Source organism: Palaemon carinicauda, chromosome 16 (assembly GCF_036898095.1).
Source record: "Palaemon carinicauda isolate YSFRI2023 chromosome 16, ASM3689809v2, whole genome shotgun sequence".
Lineage (NCBI taxonomy): Eukaryota > Metazoa > Arthropoda > Malacostraca > Decapoda > Palaemonidae > Palaemon > Palaemon carinicauda.
In genome coordinates, this window is record NC_090740.1 from 124,457,767 (window position 1) to 124,476,902 (window position 19,136).

General features: G+C 34.8%; 1 protein-coding gene and 1 long non-coding RNA gene across 3 annotated transcripts in view; both read right to left on the reverse strand.

The window, feature by feature from the left end:
• The window catches only part of LOC137655130 (uncharacterized), a 30,086-nt gene extending 25,160 nt beyond the window's left edge, over nucleotides 1–4,926 (reverse strand). Inside the window, exon 1 of one of the 2 annotated variants that reach the window (XR_011046830.1) lies at nucleotides 4,861–4,926. This is a non-coding gene — a long non-coding RNA (uncharacterized lncRNA). Of the gene's footprint in view, nucleotides 1–2,745; nucleotides 2,854–4,860 lie in introns of those variants that run through there. The other variant, XR_011046829.1, reaches the window with a different exon arrangement.
• Nucleotides 4,927–11,626: 6,700 nt separating this feature from the next.
• Cog2 (conserved oligomeric Golgi complex subunit 2) overlaps nucleotides 11,627–19,136 on the reverse strand; it is a 108,952-nt gene continuing 101,442 nt past the window's right edge. Inside the window, exons 11-13 of the mRNA XM_068390034.1 lie at nucleotides 15,862–16,144; nucleotides 12,393–12,573; nucleotides 11,627–11,877 (exon numbers count right to left, since the gene is read on the reverse strand). Of these exons, the coding sequence (XP_068246135.1) occupies nucleotides 11,782–11,877; nucleotides 12,393–12,573; nucleotides 15,862–16,144 (560 nt within the window). The 3' untranslated portion in view covers nucleotides 11,627–11,781. The remainder of the gene's footprint in view (nucleotides 11,878–12,392; nucleotides 12,574–15,861; nucleotides 16,145–19,136) is intronic.

A 19,136-nucleotide genomic window follows, 5' to 3' on the forward strand; every position in this document is an offset into this window, starting at 1 on the left:
GATGTCTCTTGGAGCAGAAAGACAAACTAGTCAATTTCTGACCATTACTAAGAAAGCTGCACCATATCGGTTGGACAAAGGCAATGTTTATTCGTATAAGATATGATTAAAAAGAGCAAAATATGTTAAATGGGCTTAAAAAGAATAGCTCATACGGATTAAGTATCTGGTATGCAAGGTTATAACCAGCATTGTATGCTACACTTCATAATGTACAGCCTTCTAAATTGCAAGGTTGCAAGATAAACTAAATGACTGAAAATTTTCCAAGGATAAATGATCTAATGAGGAAAGTTGAATCAATGGAATTTAAATCTTGAAATGATAATCTTCCGAAAAAAAAATCATTGAGTGAGATGTGAAGGTTCAACGCGTCTAATAATTGTTTAAGAACTTTTGAGTTATCCCTAAAATGTAAACTTATCAACTTGATTTATCCTGTAAATAACATTCTACACAAATATAACTTTTCCCACGATATATGATTTCCAGAAGAGAGAGAGACCTACCATCAACTGCACTCACTTCATCGTGGTTTCCCGGCTTTGGACCATCGGAAAATCCAACCTTGTCACTTACAAGCTTATCCACTTAACAGTACTACAACTGAACTCACTTCAACGAAGATAGAGCCATTAGATTGCCCTATGTATTAGACGACAGTTTGTACGTGACATAGGAAAAGTGTCCAAGTCCACTTTGCAAAAAACTGAGAACTTAACAAGAAACGCAAAATACTATATTACCAGTGGGCAGCAAGTCCAAGATTGCACAATATGTCACCAATAAACACAGGCAGGATTTAACGGATGTATTTTTTTTTTTAATTTGGTCCCATAAAAGTAATTTCAAATAAAGATTGACTTTGGGATGCAGGCTGTGACATCGTATAATAGTGTACGATGTCACAGCCTACATCTCAAAGTTGTAGAACCATTATTCAGATACGAGTCTTTTTTAAACATTCTTAAATGTGAACATTCAATTCACTAAGTAGCCTACTCATAAAAGGGGTAACCAGACAAATTTGTACTTCAGGTTAGGTTTCATCATCTATCATCATCATCATCTACGCCTATTGACACAATGGGCCACGGTTAGATATCGCCAGTCGTCTCTATCTTGAGCTTTCAATTCAATACTTCTCCACTCATCATCATCTACTTCAGGTTAGGTTTACATAACTGCTATAAATCTCAAATCTCTATGCTTAACACAATTACTTGAATAAAACCTTTTAAAAACACTACCATCTACCACGTCCACGAAATTTGCAAAACCCTATCGTTGATTATTATTGTTAAATTAGCTGCAGGGGCTATAATTGTAGTAAGCCCAACGCATTAAGAGTTATAGCCATCCATTCGACTAGAAGTGGCTTAGCTCACAAAGTATAAAAGAATTATTGACGGTTTGAGCAATCGTGTATATCACTTGCAATCAGTTTTACATTTTTAAGTAGAGCAATGCACATGAAAGACGATTTTAAAAAGTCCAAACTGACCACAATAGGTTTCCAAAACTGATGATTGCAAGGTGTTATCCTGTCTGATTTCAAGGTAAAATGGGATAAAAGTAAAGATTGATAATTTCATTATTAATCTATTTATGGTACAGGTAAAATAAGTTCAATTACAATAAGAATAAACTTAGAAGCTTTGCACCTATCTGTAAGGCGATAGAGTGGCTGCAAACTTATTTTGCGGAGTGAGCAATTAGGAACCAGGAACCCTATGATATCACCGGGGACAATTTCCGTTTTAAAACCCGAGAACAAATGCAAAATACTAGTTCCTTGTTACATTCATTCAAGTTTAAATGGAAGAAAACTACTCCGTTGTGATACAGATATGAACATTTAAAAAAAAATCCTAAACCACCATCAATTCGTGGCCCACCCTCATCTGGTGAAATTCTTACATGACCCCGCCCCCACCAAATACCCAGATGCATACCAAACGTAATTCAGAACAAAATTCGTCCTAACCTACAACGATTCTGCAACCAACTTATGACAAATAATAGCAAATATCTCAATTGGAATAAAGCATAAGTACTAACCTACATCGTATACCAGTTTCAAAAGAAAGTGCAAAGGGTGGACAGTACAGTCACCGGCATAGGCCATACTTCTAACCAGATTCTATTAATAAAAAGAAAAAAAAACAGCATTGCTGTACACAAGACTACTTATGACTGGTTTAGGAAAAGCCGTGATTATTGCCAGAAGGGCAGCTTGCCCATGACTGTATAAGATGCCTCGTAACATAGGCATGATTTAACAACTGTTATTTTTAACTTGGTTCCCTAAAGTAATTCCAGATCAAGAGTGACAATTAAACGATGTCACAGCTTACATTCCAAGGTTGTGGAACTATTTAAATACGATAACGATGGGTTAAATTGAACATTCAATTCACAAGTACCCATCAGTACACCTACACAAATCTTCACTTCGTTAACATTAGATAAATTGTTATAATTCTTAAGTCTCTAGAGTTAACGCGACATATTTGCTTAGAAAACTATGTAAACAAAACCTTTGAAAACACCACCATCTACAACGTCCACGAAATTAGCAAAACTCTTCCATTGATTATTAAAGTTAAATTAGCTGAAGAGGCTATAATTGTCGTAGTCTTACGCATTTGAGTTATAGTCACACACTCGACTCATTTCAACATGAAACCTACTAATCACTTAGCCATTGAAAGCGAACTACTGCAAAACGAAATCATATTTTACCTTATTATGAAAGGAAGACACGATAGTCATCACTGAATAAGGCATCATATTTACAGAGTAAAACAGAATAATTAGAATTCGTAGAGAACAAAGACCATTTGCTATGTGTATAGCGAGAAAGCCGGCCGCAGAGCAAACCACTTTTGCTGTCTAGCACTGTACTGTCTTTGGCTGTTCACAGTAGTCGCAAAACCCGACAAGAAACCACGCCCACTTCTAGTTGTGTTGTTATAACCAATGAGGTGATTATACCTGTTCACTGGTGGACTATTAAGAAAAAGTGAACGGATGAAAACTGAATTGAAAAATAGATCGTATTAATAAAGGTTTCTCAAGGAATATGTATACTGTATAATAAAAAAATCTAAATAAACGTCTTGAATTCTCTTATATACTTTTCTTCCGTCGACAATTCCTTATTTTCATTGAAATTCATATGGACGTCTAGTAGGTATAAAGTGTTTACACGTCTAAACTCTAATCCTTAAAACATTTTTGTTTAAGGCAGACTTAACCTAAATCTTAAAATAATTTACATCTTGGCATTCCAATTTCCAACACATCCATATGTTTCAAAGGATTAGATGATTAATACCTTCAGAGAGAGAGAGAGAGAGAGAGAGAGAGAGAGAGAGAGAGAGAGAGAGAGAGAGAGAGTTTCACTAAAAGGTGGAAGGAACGTTGTAATCACTATTTACAAAATACTAAAATTTACAAACATACGAAATTAATTATTAGCGATGACGGTTGAAGAAATATTGTAGCCTATCTAGCTGACTACACATTCCTTAAACAATCGAAATAAAATACCATGGATTGAGGAATGCCTCTATTCACAACAGCTTAGAGGAGAGAGAGAGAGAGAGAGAGAGAGAGAGAGAGAGAGAGAGAGAGAGAGAGAGAGAGAGAGAGAGAGAGAGAGAAAGTAATTGGAGGGCGTAGCTGATGACAGTTAAAATAGGCTTCAGACGCAGAGGAAAGAATCTGTAATAGATTTATTCAACAAAACTGCATAGCTGTTCGAAAGCCGAGTTGAGAGAGTCGTTGGAAAGATATTCAAAACACACAAGGGTATAAAGGCACTATTACACGGAGAAGTACTGATTTAGAAGCTGGCGAAATCTAACCGAGGGCCTTTGCGTCAATAAAGGGAGGAGATGATGATGATGAATACAAGGCAATTTATTTCATACAGCATAAATTCAAGGATTGTTTGTATGTGCGTAAACATGAATGGTGACTGTAGAAAAATATGTGCAAAGTTATTTCAAAAGATTAATTTTGAGAATTAGTAAAACAATGATTTTGATATATATATATATATATATATATATATATATATATATATATATATATATATATATATATATATATATATATATATATATGGGTTGTCTGGTGTTATTCACTTTAATTATATGTCTACAAATGAATTGTTTTGAGTGTATTCAAACGCTATATGCCTTAAAAACTCAAGATACCTATCGTCTAAAATTATCCTCCACCTACGGATCTTTCTTACACTTTTGCTAGGCAAAATGTATGTACAAATGACGCAGTTATCATTATATGTCAACAATACCAAGAACTTATCAATTAAAAAAGGTGAACAAATCAATTTGCATTCAACATAAAATCGAAATATATAATTAAAAATCAGTACACTTCAACATTGACCAGATTTGCGAGGATGCAACCTTCAAATTTTATCATTGGATTTAATAAAATCCAAAAAATGTGATATGGACTCTGGTTATAGAATCTTGGCTTAAGGCTAGTCTCAATTTATTACTTTAGTAACACCGGCGATTACGTGATTTTATGGTTTCTACTCGGACCTCAAACCTCATTGCAACAGAGTCGTGTTGTTATGTGATAATACATAGCAAATCCACGGTAAGAAAATCTCTTATGATAACCATTAACATGAGCCACTGTCAGAAAACTTGGAACTAATCACGTGCTAAGGACGATTTTGCAAATGGCAGTATAAAACTTCTTCGCCAATTCAAGACCTTTGTAAGAGAAGCAATGGCTATTCAAACCTCTGGCGTTTAAACTAATTAAGCCTTCACGAGAACGTAATAAAAACAAACCTGACAAATGTGTTCTTACCCATTGACTTCGTATTTCACAGAAACACTTTTGTTAAAATTCAGTTCCATCATCTTTCGTGTCTATGGCTGTACTGATCTTCTACACCTGTAAAGATATCCCGCCCCGCCCCCCCCCCCCTAGGCAGCCCTAAAATGTCCCTAAATCAGTAGTAATTTCTGTTACCCTTCTTCAGCACAATTTAATCAAAACTAATTGTCGTAGTCCTATATTTTGTAGCTTCGGTAATCATATTATACTACGCATTTGTTTAAATAATTGTATGTGTAAAACTACAAAAACTAAGACTCGGCTTTCTTAACAAAATGATAAGATTTCCCACTATTCTGGTTTTAATGCGTGCTCTGAAAGATCATGAATTTACAATTATATTGAATGTCATAAACTAGGAAAGCTTAGGAAAACGCAGGCCATGCACATAAATGAGATATTATTGAACACTAAATTTCCACATTCCTGATCTTACTTATTGAAAACAAATTTCTATTGTTTGATATTTGTCTATAGAGAAAATTATTGTTAAATTCTATGGAACATTGTGGATGTTGATAGGCTAAACACTAAATTTCTGCAATAAATCCTCGATAGATTAGGATTAAACATATTGAATTTTCTGCCCCACACCGCCAAAATTTCCCGATTTGTGAATAAATTCCCTGAAGGTGGGTTCTTTAGCAAAGATTTGCTTCCGCCAATCAGAGACCGCCACCAAACTCTGCGTTTCTATGCATTGATTTAATGGCTAAAATCATCTTTTTAGCTTAATAATATTTAAATAATCCTCCAATAGACTATATGAACTATAATAGCCTTATCAAATGATACTTTTATGAAAATAATTTAGTATTTAATGAAATATACGATTGTATAAGCAAGATTTTTATATATTGTTAATTGTACTTCATGAACGTACCTACCGAATTCGTTTCCTGTGTCTAGACAAAGAAAACGACACGTATCTTCCAAACAAAGAAAACTTTTTTAGGGTAGACTATAATATATTTAACAGCTATGGATAAAACCTGTTTTCAAAATTAATTCATAATATGAAAGCATTTTAGTAATTTTTGTTTATTATTCATAATAAAAATATTATATTACTTAACTTATATAGTTATAGGCTATGAACTGCGCAATATTTACTGGGGAATAAGAAGTATACTAGCACAAAGGGACACGATAATATCCACACACACACACACACACACACACACACACACACACACATATATATATATATATATATATATATATATATATATATATATATATATATATATATATATATATATATATTGAAAATGTGATTATTAGCCTACTTGTTATAGAAGGCTTTGAATTTATAAAAAAAATTAAGTATAGACCTGGTTTAATATTCTAAGATTTATTATATTATCCCTTGAAACAGAAGCAACCCTTCATTGTGTGCATAAAATAGTTTTATCATACTGGTGTTAACGAAGTTTAATAGATTAAACATTATACATTTTTTCATGTGGAGCGTTTTAATGTAACGTACTGCGTATAATTTTGTAAATAGACGTCTTCCCTAACAATTGTCCTTAATTTTACTATTATGTGATACCTTAGAATAAACATCACTCAATTACAAATTTACGTATTTTCATGCTCATTGTAAGCATATCATCTATTCATAATAATCCACAAAACTAAGGCAACCCAAACAGTTTTAGAGTAATTGATTTTAACATTTGACATAGGACTAAGATAGTTGGCTTCAACTCCTAACAATCTACATATCCTGTGACACTTATTCATAATTATGTACTTTATGGACGATTTTTTTTACAAGCACAGGCTCTTACCCATAAATACAGAAACTTTTTTTTCATGATGAACTGCTACAACATGGGCTTAGTCAGACCAGAAGAATGTACTAATCTTGTTTATATTCATGGTAAACTTCGTGAATTATCATAGGAATTAATTGCTGTTATTGATCCGAAATTCATAACTACGGCATATAATCATGGGATCAGTAATAGTCAACATTGTTAAGATATCTTAGTTATAAACATTACACTAGTTGTAGGCCTACTCCACATATAACAACGTAAACAATAGCTGTTTTATGTGTGTAATACTCGAGCTATTTATCGCTTACTAAACTGCTATTTCTAAACTCCTTATCAACCTATTGTTGATAAATATCTTGATCCGTCAACGGAGTTAACGTCCCATTATATAGAAATCTAGATACGTAGACATTGTAGATTCATATGGATTTTACAGATGAAAGATCTTTATGATATGAGGTCTACTATAGAAAAGTTTTAGATATCTACAAACCACTAATGGTATGATTGTGCAAACAATATAACTACTGTATTAATTAAACATCAAAGTTCATGCGTTTGATTGAAAAATACTACGGCTTCGAATAGTGTAGTTTCATAATTGTTGAATATGTAATTTGGTATGCAATTCCTATCAATATTCTTATTACGAGTGATATTTATATAAAATTATATATCTGACCTCTTAACTCATTCCATGACTGTATAATCATAATTCTGGAAGTTTGAAAAAACCAAACCCAACATTTTTATCCCTTCTTTTTATAAGCATTTTAATTAGTAGAATTTAAAATACTTCTTAGACTGGTTGGTTTGATTAAATTTTAGCAAAATATATTTGTATAAAAACATTAATAATTTGACAAATACACATAAAAAATGGTGTAGGCTTGAGTAATTTAGATTAGTTTACTTTAATAAGAATAGAAAACGTACTTTAATCCTATTCAAAGAAAATTATTTTGAGGTATTCTAAACTAAGTTACTAGACATGCAAAATTCATTTCTAATTTTAATGATATGAGTAAACAGAGAAGATTTTGAATCAAGAAAATGCTTTGTCCTTTTATTGAATAAAAAATGTAGTCAAGTATACTCTGGAAAAAAACCAACCAAATAAATATGACTTCCAACGAGGGACGATGGAAAGAGCATGCACCAGATTCCTGCATCGCTGCCTCGTCTCTTGGTCTGTCAAGCAGATCATCCCAGCTCTTCAAATTCTTATTCATATTATCGAAATACTTCTGCAATTTTTATGGCAAAATTACTAGCTTGTAGAAAATTCAAAAGCTTTCTAACATTGAAAATGGTAGGCTATATAAAAATTAGGTGTTAAAATCATAAATTTTACCTACTAATACTGTTCCTAATAGTAACATTACATATTAATATTTTGAAGGCGTGGCGAGTCATATTACAAAGAAAAATCAAATTAAAAATCAAACTCAAGTTAGAGATCAAATGCTCTCCAGTGGAGTTTGAAGTAAGAATAGATATTTTTTGTTTGTGTTAGAAGAGTACAGTTAATAATGTTGAGTACGATTATAAAACAAATAATTCCTCATCATCATTATCTCCTCCTATGCCTATTGACGCAAAGGGCCTCAGTTAGAATCCCATCAGTCATCTCTATTTTGAGCTTTTAAATCAATACTAATCCACTACTTCACACTTCATAGTCCTCAGCCATGTAAGCCAGGGTCTTCCAACTCTTCTAGTCCCTTGTGGAGCCCAGGTGAAAGTTTGGTGAACTAATCTCTCTTGAGGGGTGCGAAGAGCATGCCCAAACCATCTCCATCTACCCCTACATATGGCACTCAACTAATTTCTTGTAGTTTCCTTTCTAATCCTGTCATGCCATTTAACTCAAAATATTCTTCTAAGGGCTTTGTTCTCAAATCTTCAAAATTTGTTGGATATTGTTCCATTGTCCTATCACGACTCATGTCCATACAGTAACACCAATCTCACTAAACTGATGTATAGCCTGATTTTTATATGTAATTTCAGGCGATTTAATTTCCAAATTTTACCTAACCTAGCCATAGTTTGATTTACTTTTTTCAATCTTTCATTAAACTCCAATTCTAAAGATCCCGTATTAGAGATCAAAGTTCCTAAATATTCAAATGATTCCACCTCAATAATCCTTTCTCCTTCCTATGATATTTTGTCTTCCACTGCATATTCTGTTTTCATCATTTGTTTTTCTTCTATTTATCTTAAGACCAACCTCATATGATATTTCATACATTCTTGTAAGAAAGCATCTGCTAATAAGGACAGCGTCATCAGCATACTCTGAGTCAGCTAATTTCCAGTTACCAATCCAGTCTAATCCTTCTCCAACTTCTATGCACTACAAAATCCATGAGAAGGATAAACAACATAATTGACAGCACATTCCCTTGGAATACTCCACTGTTCACAGGAGAGTCATTTCATAGGACTCCACTAACATTAACTTTGCATTTGGTATGCACATGAACACTTAATCAAATTTACATAATGAGGAACTCCACAATAATGCAGAACTCTCCACAGAATTGACCAGTGCACCCTATCAAAGGCTTTTTCAAAGTCCACAAATGCCATCAAAAGGATTTCTATATTCTACACATTGCTGTACGTCTTAAATTGAAACAAATAATTACATAAACTGAATTACTCAACTCTGTTCCTCAAAGAGAAATCTAGAGATCCAAAGAGGAAAACAATTACTGTATATTCCATTAAAAATTCAATACCACTTCAATGGTTTATGGTTGTGATTATGCTACATGCGTGCATTGTGACTTTATTGAAGTAATGGTCTTTGAATCATATCCTTATGTGCATTGAATCTGGATTGTTGAAGCAGTGTGCCTGTTTACTAAGTCATAAGGTTTAATCATTCAAGTCGATGAACGACTAACATTTCTTTTAGTCACAGGCTGGACTTTTTTAAGTAACAATCTTGGAGGGATTTACGGAAATTGGCGTCTTCTGATTTTAATCAAAACACCTGTTTGTGAAAAAGAATGATAAAACAACAAAATATTATTACTGATGATGATGATGATGATGATGATGATGATGATGCCAGTAGCTATGCTTTTCTCATTCTTAGAAAGGATATATACTCATCGGCAAACAAATAAATTCTTTACTTAAAAAAATGTACATTTGAACATGTATATGTTCAAATAAACACTTTTAAAGCAAAGAATTAATTCATTTGCTGATGAATATATATCCTCTTTAAGAATAAGAATTATTGCATAGCTACTGGCAAATTGCATTGCTGTTAAGAAGATTAAATCAATAGAAAAAGTGTCAGTAGAACTTCAAAAGTTCAAACTTGCAGCATATGTTTTCATTTTGAACAGGCTAACAAAAGTCTTCTTATAGTTTATGCATGAAATATCTGTTTTAATGCTGTTCCTGATTTTTAAAATATTTCATTTTAATTGTTCATTACTTCTCATATTGTTTATTTATTTCCTTTCTTCACTTGGCTATTTTTCCCTGTTGGAGCCCTTGGGCTTATAGCATCTTTCTTTTCCAACTAGGGTTGTAGCTTAACTAGTAGTAGTAATAATAATAATAATAATAATAATAATAATAATAATAATAATATAAAATCAATGCCACTGAAGCAGCCATTATCTTCAATCAAACTTGTATAAAAGAAGGTCTCCTACCGAAACACAACAACAACAACAATAATAATAATAATAATAATAATAATAATAATAATAATAATAATAATAATAATAATAATACTCATCTTCAAGATACAGTACTGTACAGAACTGAATTTTGACGTCACCCTGTATTTCAGTGTTGTAAGCATTTGTTGATAGTAGTCTACCTTTTCTAACAGGGCTAGATGGCTTCATTTCATATCAAACTTTGAGATTATCAGCAGAAACATACTAGCCTAATGTTATGAGCCTTAAACTATTTAACATTTTGATTATCTATTGTTAATAGCACTCCTAATGTATATTAAATATTTTGATGATTTAATGTCAATGTGTATTCAATATTTTAATAATTTATTACTAATAAACTCAACAGCCATTTTAACTCTTGCAGAAAACATGTCCGTATTTAAAGGTCAAAAGGTTTGTATATGCATAGGAACAAATTTGTCCAGACTTTGATGGAAATAAGGATGAAAATTTTTTAGATTAGCTGCAATCATCTAGTTTCTTACTAAGCCAAAGTTTCCTTCTAACTTGTTCTGCATCAATATAGAGGAAATAATGTAGTGGAGCCACACATAGACCAGAATCATATAATGAATTAAGAATATAGCGGATAAATTGTAGGGGTATAAAAAACTACACACACATACTGAACCATAAACAATGCACAACCTTGAATTGGTCTTTACAATACAGTACTACAAGTAACTAATATAATATCAGGGGAAATTACCCATCATACAGGAGGATTCAGATGAAGGCCTACCCAGAGTTATTTATGACATGAGTACAGTACAGAGCAGTGTCTTACCTTCCGCACAAACAAACTTCTAAATTGTATCCTCCTTAAATAGCCTAATTTCTGCATTGGTAAATAGTACAACACTATCCCTGGCTGTATCATCCAAACCAATTTATGGAAGTATTTTACAATACAGTACCTAGTTTTGGGCATGCTTGAAGAACAGGAGGAAGTTAAGAGTAAGGGAAAATCATCTGCTAAAATTCCTCCAATTAAAAGAAGGGAATCACTTGGTGACAACATGATGAGATGTGATGAAACCGGTACTTACCACAGCGACAGGAGATCCCACATAAGTGATGTATAGCTTTTGCTTCCTTATTTGTATATTGAGGAATTGATACTTGAATGCTCCAATCTAATTGGATGTTACATTAAAATATTGTACCAGAGACTTTGTCTGCTCTAGAAAATTATTATTTGATAACCAAAGAGGCTCAAAATATAACGAAAGTATTTATATTACTTTATAATTTATAGCTTCACAAACAGCAAAAAACAATAACAATAATTTAAAAATAAAAGATATATTATTCAAGTGCTATAAAACAAATCAGTGTCATAAAAATTATCAAATCTTATATTAATGTAGATGAAGCTTGATAGCTTAAGGTACAAACTTGCCATCACGTGCACTTGTGACCATTACCAAAAGGCTGCCAAAGGCTTCCACTGACTCCAAATTTATTTGCAAAGTTCCAAGCTGAAAATAAAATGAAAAGTACTGTACAGTATATAATTGTGGGTTAAAAAATAGCACTACTTAAGCCAAACTGGCCTAGACCCTAAAGAACAATAATACTGAGTGATAACTTTCTGAAAATCAACACAAAATTTACCAAAGATTGTAAATAAGGTTTGTAGTAGCAGTCGTATGACTAAACAAGATAAATAAATTATTTATAAAAGAAGGTATATAATATATTTTAGATATTGACAAACTAAGTAAAAGTTAGACCATAGATTAGATCATCTGAAGTCTTGTCTCATATCAATGTACTTGACAATGATAAAACCAAGTGGATGTGACAATGTCTTTTCATGGATTCATGAAAATATAATTCCACGGTTTTGAGTTACTTCAAATTTGGTAATAGGACAATTTCACTGGGTGTAAAAGGGAATTTACTAAAAATGCATTTTACAAATACAAAATGGGTTTATAACTTAAGTACTCATATGCTTCATCACTACAAAAACTAGCAATGCTTAACTTACCTGACTCCCAAAAAATTCTACATCAAGAGAAATTTGTTTTCTAATCTTGTCATCATCTGAAAGTCCCCCACTTGCATCAGATCCTCCTTGAGCTCCTTTGTCCCGAGCACGTTTTAATCTCTTAAGACTTTCTTCCATCTTGTGTACAGAGCTTAAAACATCGTAAGTCAAGGTTTTGTACCTGAAAAAAGATCGTGGCCTGAACTGAAACTTAGTCTCCAGATATGATTAATGTCATAATAAGAGAAATAAATATCACATAAAATTAAGCTTATTCTATTGACCCACAAGTTCCAAGCTCTATAGAAACCCATCACAGCACCTCCAATGCTATACTGGAGATGACACGTCACTTGCAGAGAAGAATTTCTATTTACCATGAAGACAGAAATGACATTTGACCATTTGTTTACCACTGGAAGCCCTCTTCCTTTAACTCGGATTAATAACGCTACGTTTTTTACTACTATTCATGAAAATCATCAAATGAATCTGTCTTCATTTGTACAGAGGTCAGGTTTATCTTCCTCGTTAGCCTTGGGTATCCCATTCTCTCTCTCACCTCCCTAAGGTAGGGGAGCTGGGGGCTTAGGAGGACCCCTTGATTTAACAGCTTGGCGTCAGGCAATCAAGACTCCACTCCCTTCTCCAACTCTCCAACTTGTCAAGGGCGTTGATTACCCTTGATGGAGAGGGATTCTTCTTTCCGTGCTTTATCCTTCTTAGGATAAAACTTTAGCCCATTCAGTTGCCTAACCCTATACCTCATACCACATCCTTCTATGGCAGGGGAGTAGGGGGATGGAACAATGGCCTGGGTAGTGTGGGGAAGGCGGGATTGTCGCTCTTCATACTGTATTCTAGTCGAGATAGATGGCTGCCAACTAATAATCATTATTTATTATTATTATTATTAATATTATTTATTATTATTATTATTAATATTATTTATTATTATTATTATTAATATTATTTATTATTATTATTATTAATATTATTTATTATTATTATTTATCATTATTATTTATTATTATTATTATGAAATATTTAATATTTAACATTTAATATTTATTATTTATTAATTATTTATCATTTATTATTTATTAATTATTATTTATTGATTATTAACTATTATTTATTGATTATTAATAATCAATTATTAATTATTATTCATTATCTATTAATCATTAATTATTATTTATTATAAGCCCAAGGGCTCCAAATAGGGAAAAATAGCCCAGTGAATAAAGGACATAAGAAAATAAATAAACTACAAGAGAAGGAACAATTGAAATAAAATATCTTAAGAACAGCAACATCATTAAAATAGACCTTTCATACATACACTATACAAAATGAAAAAATAAAATAGAAGAAGAGAAATAAGATAGAACAGTGTACCTCAAGCAAGAGAACTCTACTCCAGACAGTAGAAGACCATGGTACATAGGCTATGGCACTACCCAAGACTAGAGAAAAATGGTTTGATTTTGGAATGTCCTCCTAGAAGAACAGCTTACCATAGCTAAAGTCTCTTCTACTCTTACCAAGAGGAAAGTAGCCACTGAACAATTACAGTGAAGTAGTTAACACTTTAAGCAAAGACGATTTGTATAGTAATCTCAGTGTTGTCATGTGTATGAGGACAGATGAGAATATGGAAGGAATAGGCCAGACTATTCAGTATATATGTAGGCAAGGGAAAAATGAGCCATAAACAGAAAGAGGGATCTAATGCAATACTGTCAGGCCAGTCAAAAGACCCAATAACTCTCTAATGATAGTATCTCAATGGGTGGCTGGAGCCCTGGCCAACCTACTGCATGATTAAATATATTAAGTTTCTTCATTACATATGGGCGAATCAAAATCTAAATGTAGCCTGCCAACCTGGTAGTGTTACTCATTGCTATCGTAGCAACTGACAAGATACTTGAGGTAGGGCTTGAAACCCAATACCAATAAGTTACCCCAATTGATTGCAGTAGGTTCAATCTAATAAAAACAAGAATCCAGATGCAACAAGATTGAGAGATAATACCCTCTTTCATTCTACATGAAAATGGAACATTTTGCAAAGATCTTTCACCATTTGGAGTACTTGTCCTGTAAGGAACTACAAGATCTTAGTACATGACTCATCATTAAGGGCCAACGGTTTATCCTTTTACCACTCCACGGAAGATTCAGGTGTAGTGAATTGTGCAGTAATCACTGCCCACCTGATGAGGCCATCCAGAGCCCATGAGAGCCTCTTCCGATTGGAAAAAACCTCTGTAGAAAGGATTGGGTTACTTTTAATGAAACAAGAGCTAGATTTGGAAGGACTGGAGATAATTTTCATGAGTAGGGTCTCACCCCTCTGCTGAGTACCCATGTGGGCATCCCATCCAAACAAAGGACCACATTCACTACTTCATGGGTGTAAACAAGAGCCAATCTGTACAGATTTGAACCTCTTTGAATGCAATCAGGCCACTATGCAGTGGATAAAATGTTGGCGCAATAAGATTTTATGATGATCAGCAATGGGTTTCGCTCAAAGGACTGCAATGAATAAGGTTTCAAACCAAACTATAGATTTTGGATCCCAAAATAATCTGAATCCTTATGAGGAGGCAACCTTACATTGGGATCCCAGAGAGGGGGATACATTCCCCTATGGGAGGCACCAGTTAAAGTCCTCCAAATGGATTTGTCTCTTTCTTTTCCTAGTAGTGTTCCAAACGTCCCCTATCAATGGGCACAATATTGTCCCTCCAGAGTTTAGCACTCCTGTGGCCTGCTCTTGACTCCTCCTTCCTCACCATGACAGTTGAGGATCCAGGTCATTCCTCCTTTGGTGTTCTTTCTAGGAACTTTCCAGTTCCTTGAGAGCCATTGTTGCTCCCACTCCTCCCTCTCTCCATCTTTGGGATCCTGCAGTGAATGGCCCTTTGGGTCTGCAAGCCAAATGAGTTCCCTTCAGGCCTTTCCTTTTCAGGTACTTATCCTCCTGAGAACAGATTCAGTGGCAGAGATCTCTCAAGTCAGTCACTCCTCAGCCCACACCTAAAGAGGTTTTGCCAATGCTGCCCCACACAGCCTTTGACTTTCTGGCATAGGCAGTTTCAGCAGCAGGGAATCTATTGGTCTGTGCCTATATATATAGCATTATTGCAAGGTTCTTTTCCCATTCTCCTGGACCTATCGCTTCCATTCTATATTTTCTATATTTTGTTAGCTTCATGAACAACTAAGTTTCCTAGCCTAATAAAAAGAATCTAAAATGACCTTATACAATTTAATGAAAGAATATTAAATAAAATTTCTGACAATTTTTAATTACTATAATATTACTGATAGGTAAGCCACTAAGACCTCTATGCTAAATAAAAAGCAAATCTTCACAGATTAAAAGAAAATTAGGAAAATTAAAAGAAAATTAGGAAAATTAGAATTGGAAGAACTTTTCACTACACTGACTTACTGTTGGGATAGTTCAACTGAAGCAGAGGTTAACCACTGAAGTAGGAGTTTCATATCCACTTTCCCTGTGCTGTCAGTTGAGAAGGTACTCAGTACAGTTGCTGCCGTCGCTATATAAGGCTGATGTGTGGTGGGTGCTGCACGATTTGTATGGCGATACAAACGAGGTGTGTCACCAACCTGGTGCAGGGATCCACCCGCTGTTTTTACCAAGTCTTCCACAATAACTTCGCCAACCACATGTATTAGACCTTTAAGTTTTTGGCTCTGTTCCTCTAATTCATCTGAAATGACATAATTATTACAAAATAGATGAAATTACCCTGCTATACTACTTTATTGACCCATGTAAATTGTTAATATAACTATGGTTATCAATACCATAAGTGAATAATTTGAGCTGTGAAAGAATAACATTTTCATGAAACATTGGAAACTAATTACATCCTTAATAGATATAGCATTTGCCAGACTAGAAGGCAATAAAATAATATACAAAATTGACTCTTCATCAAATACAAATCAAAGTGGCAAAATTAACCGAGGCTTCTAGCTAGAGGATAGGGGTATACACTTTCCTGCAGTTCACCTAACAATAATACTGTTGTGAGCTTCCATTATTAATAATATCTTTGATACAATAAATTATGTCAAACATCTAAGAAGAGTTATCAAAGAACATATCAAAGATGTAAAACAAAGAAAATGTTAATGGGTGTAGTTTGAAAAAAAAAAAAAAAAAAAAAATAGGAAAACTATAGTTATAACATACAGTACATCTCTTCCCCGCAAACATAACATACAGAAAATATTGGTATATTTTTTGTATTGTAACCTCCCTCAATTGACATACAGTACATATAGTTTTACTACCTTTCGTATTCACACGAGTATCAAAAAACGGATTTTGAGCGAAGCGAAAAATCTATTTTTGGGTAAGATGGCCATGTCGTCCTGATGGAAGTTCCTTAAAGGTAGCTTCCTAGGGTATATTACAACTACGGCGATATTCCCAGAGAATTTACCTTAAGGTACCCAGAATTCTAACTCCTGGAGCGAGTATCCCTAAAAAAGACCTTAGGGATATCGTAAATATCAGCGGACGTATTCTTGACACGCCACATAGCAATCTATACCCCGAATAGAGTTAACACTTCGTAGGGGTCAAATGGCAAGAAAACGAAAACGATAAGAAAAAGGGGGAGAGCCGTTCGTAAGGCATCTCTCCTCCCCGTTTCGTAAGCGTGCCCTGCGCCGCTCGCGGCGCCATCTGTATTCCTTGTAGCGATACACGAGGTGCTACAGATAATGTATGTAGGGAGGGGTCCTACAGCCCTTTTCTTTTTTTTTTTTTTTTTTGAAAAGGGACAGGGCGGGTCCATCAGGACGACATGGCCATCTTACCCAAAAATAGATTTTTCGCTTCGCTCAAAATCCGTTTTTTGGGCTCAAGCCATGTCGTCCTGATGGAAGTATACCAGAGCATTACTGTATCTGTGGATTCTCAATACGTGCCGTACTCCTCAGGAATGTTTCTTAGTCAACTCGACTGAAAGACCTAAGATGTTACCGTTATACATCTTTTCACTAATCATAAACCATGAAAGCGCTTCCTGCCCCCTACAGGGAGGAGTCCTACTAGACTCTAGAAACGAACGAAGAGTACATATACAGTACCTATGTATGACTCACTCGCAAGCCGATACAATATAGTGGTCTCACTCTATATGAAGTAAAGCATAGTCCTTACGGAACTACAGCATCCAAGGGAAAAACCGACCAGCCCCCTGGTCGGAGTAGAATTGGACAAAAGGTTATATCTGCGTAGGATTAAACTTGCTGCCGCTACCGTCCTCTGAGAAGGATGGAGCCCCTTATGCTAAGGAAAGTATAAACCAGTGCAACAAGGCTTGCATTAAGGAACAGGCTATTATAGATATCCCCGATTAATATACATAGGCTGAATGCTCAATAATTGAAACAAAATCAATATAGGTGAAGGAGACGCAAGGTTCCCGAGAACAAGTTTATTGATTAACAATAAATAGACATGGTTACCACAATTATATACATATGATAGGTGGATGACCAACAATTTACACAAGTACTGTAGTACATGGATATATGGTTATCTGAAAGAAAAACAATCAGGTTACTTTTCACATACCAAGGTATCAAAGTTAAAAGTCCATGTTACTAGCCACTGACATTAGCGTCAGAAACGCTCGGCACACCTGTCTGTACTTGTGCTACAATCACCATAACGCCGGAACAGTCATTGTGGGCTCCCAGAGCCTTCACTTCTAGTTATAGCAACGCATATAACTATACACTCACCCGAGAATCAAAGTCCCAATTAAATCCACTGTTCCTCGCAGAGTTAAACAACAGGGTTAACGACGCAACCAACTGCTACCACAGACCTCTTTAGCTGCTCCACTTGCTTAGCATAGTGGCGAAAGAATACCCTGGAAGACTTCCAGCCAGTGTATGAATGAAGGTGTTCAAAATCCATAAAGTTAAAGAAGTTTAAGGATGAAGCAACTTTCCTCGGATCATGACCTGCGGGTGAACTGTCAGGATCCGCTCTGCGAATAAAGTATGTAATTTTCGCCCTGAGTTGATTTAAAGATAAATTCGAGCCCGATGTTTCTCCTCTGAATAGTTGACCCCCATGGAAGTCTGAAGTTCTACGAAGATAGACCTTTAGGCATTCTACGGGACATAGAGATGCATCTTCTTTCAGAGGGCAGATTCTCCAGGGACCCCACCTGTTGGTGGGCAACTCGTTCTTAGCGAGAAACGTAGGGTCCGCAAACAGGTTCAGTTCTCCCCCATCCAGGAACTGAACCCGGCCCTCCTCTCTCGAGAGGGCTACAATCTCACTAACTCTGGCCCCAGAAGCTAGGGCAAAAAGGAGGATCACTTTTTGAGTCAGATCCTTCAGTGCACACTCCTCATTATCCAGTAATGAGGCAAAATGAAGGACTTTGTCTAAAGACCATGAAATAGGCTTTGGAGGAGCTGAAGGTCTAAGCCTAGCACAGGCCTTCGGGATCTTGTTAAAAATCTCGTTAGCGAGGTCTACCTGGAAGGCATACAGAATGGGTCTTGTCAGAGCCGACTTACATGTAGAAATCGTGTTAGCCGCCAGCCCCTGTCCGTGGAGGTGGATGAAGAAGGATAGGCAGAAATCCGTAGAGATCTTATGCGGATTCTTGTCTTTGACAAAGGCTACCCATTTTTTCCATGCTGATTCGTACTGCCTTCTAGTAG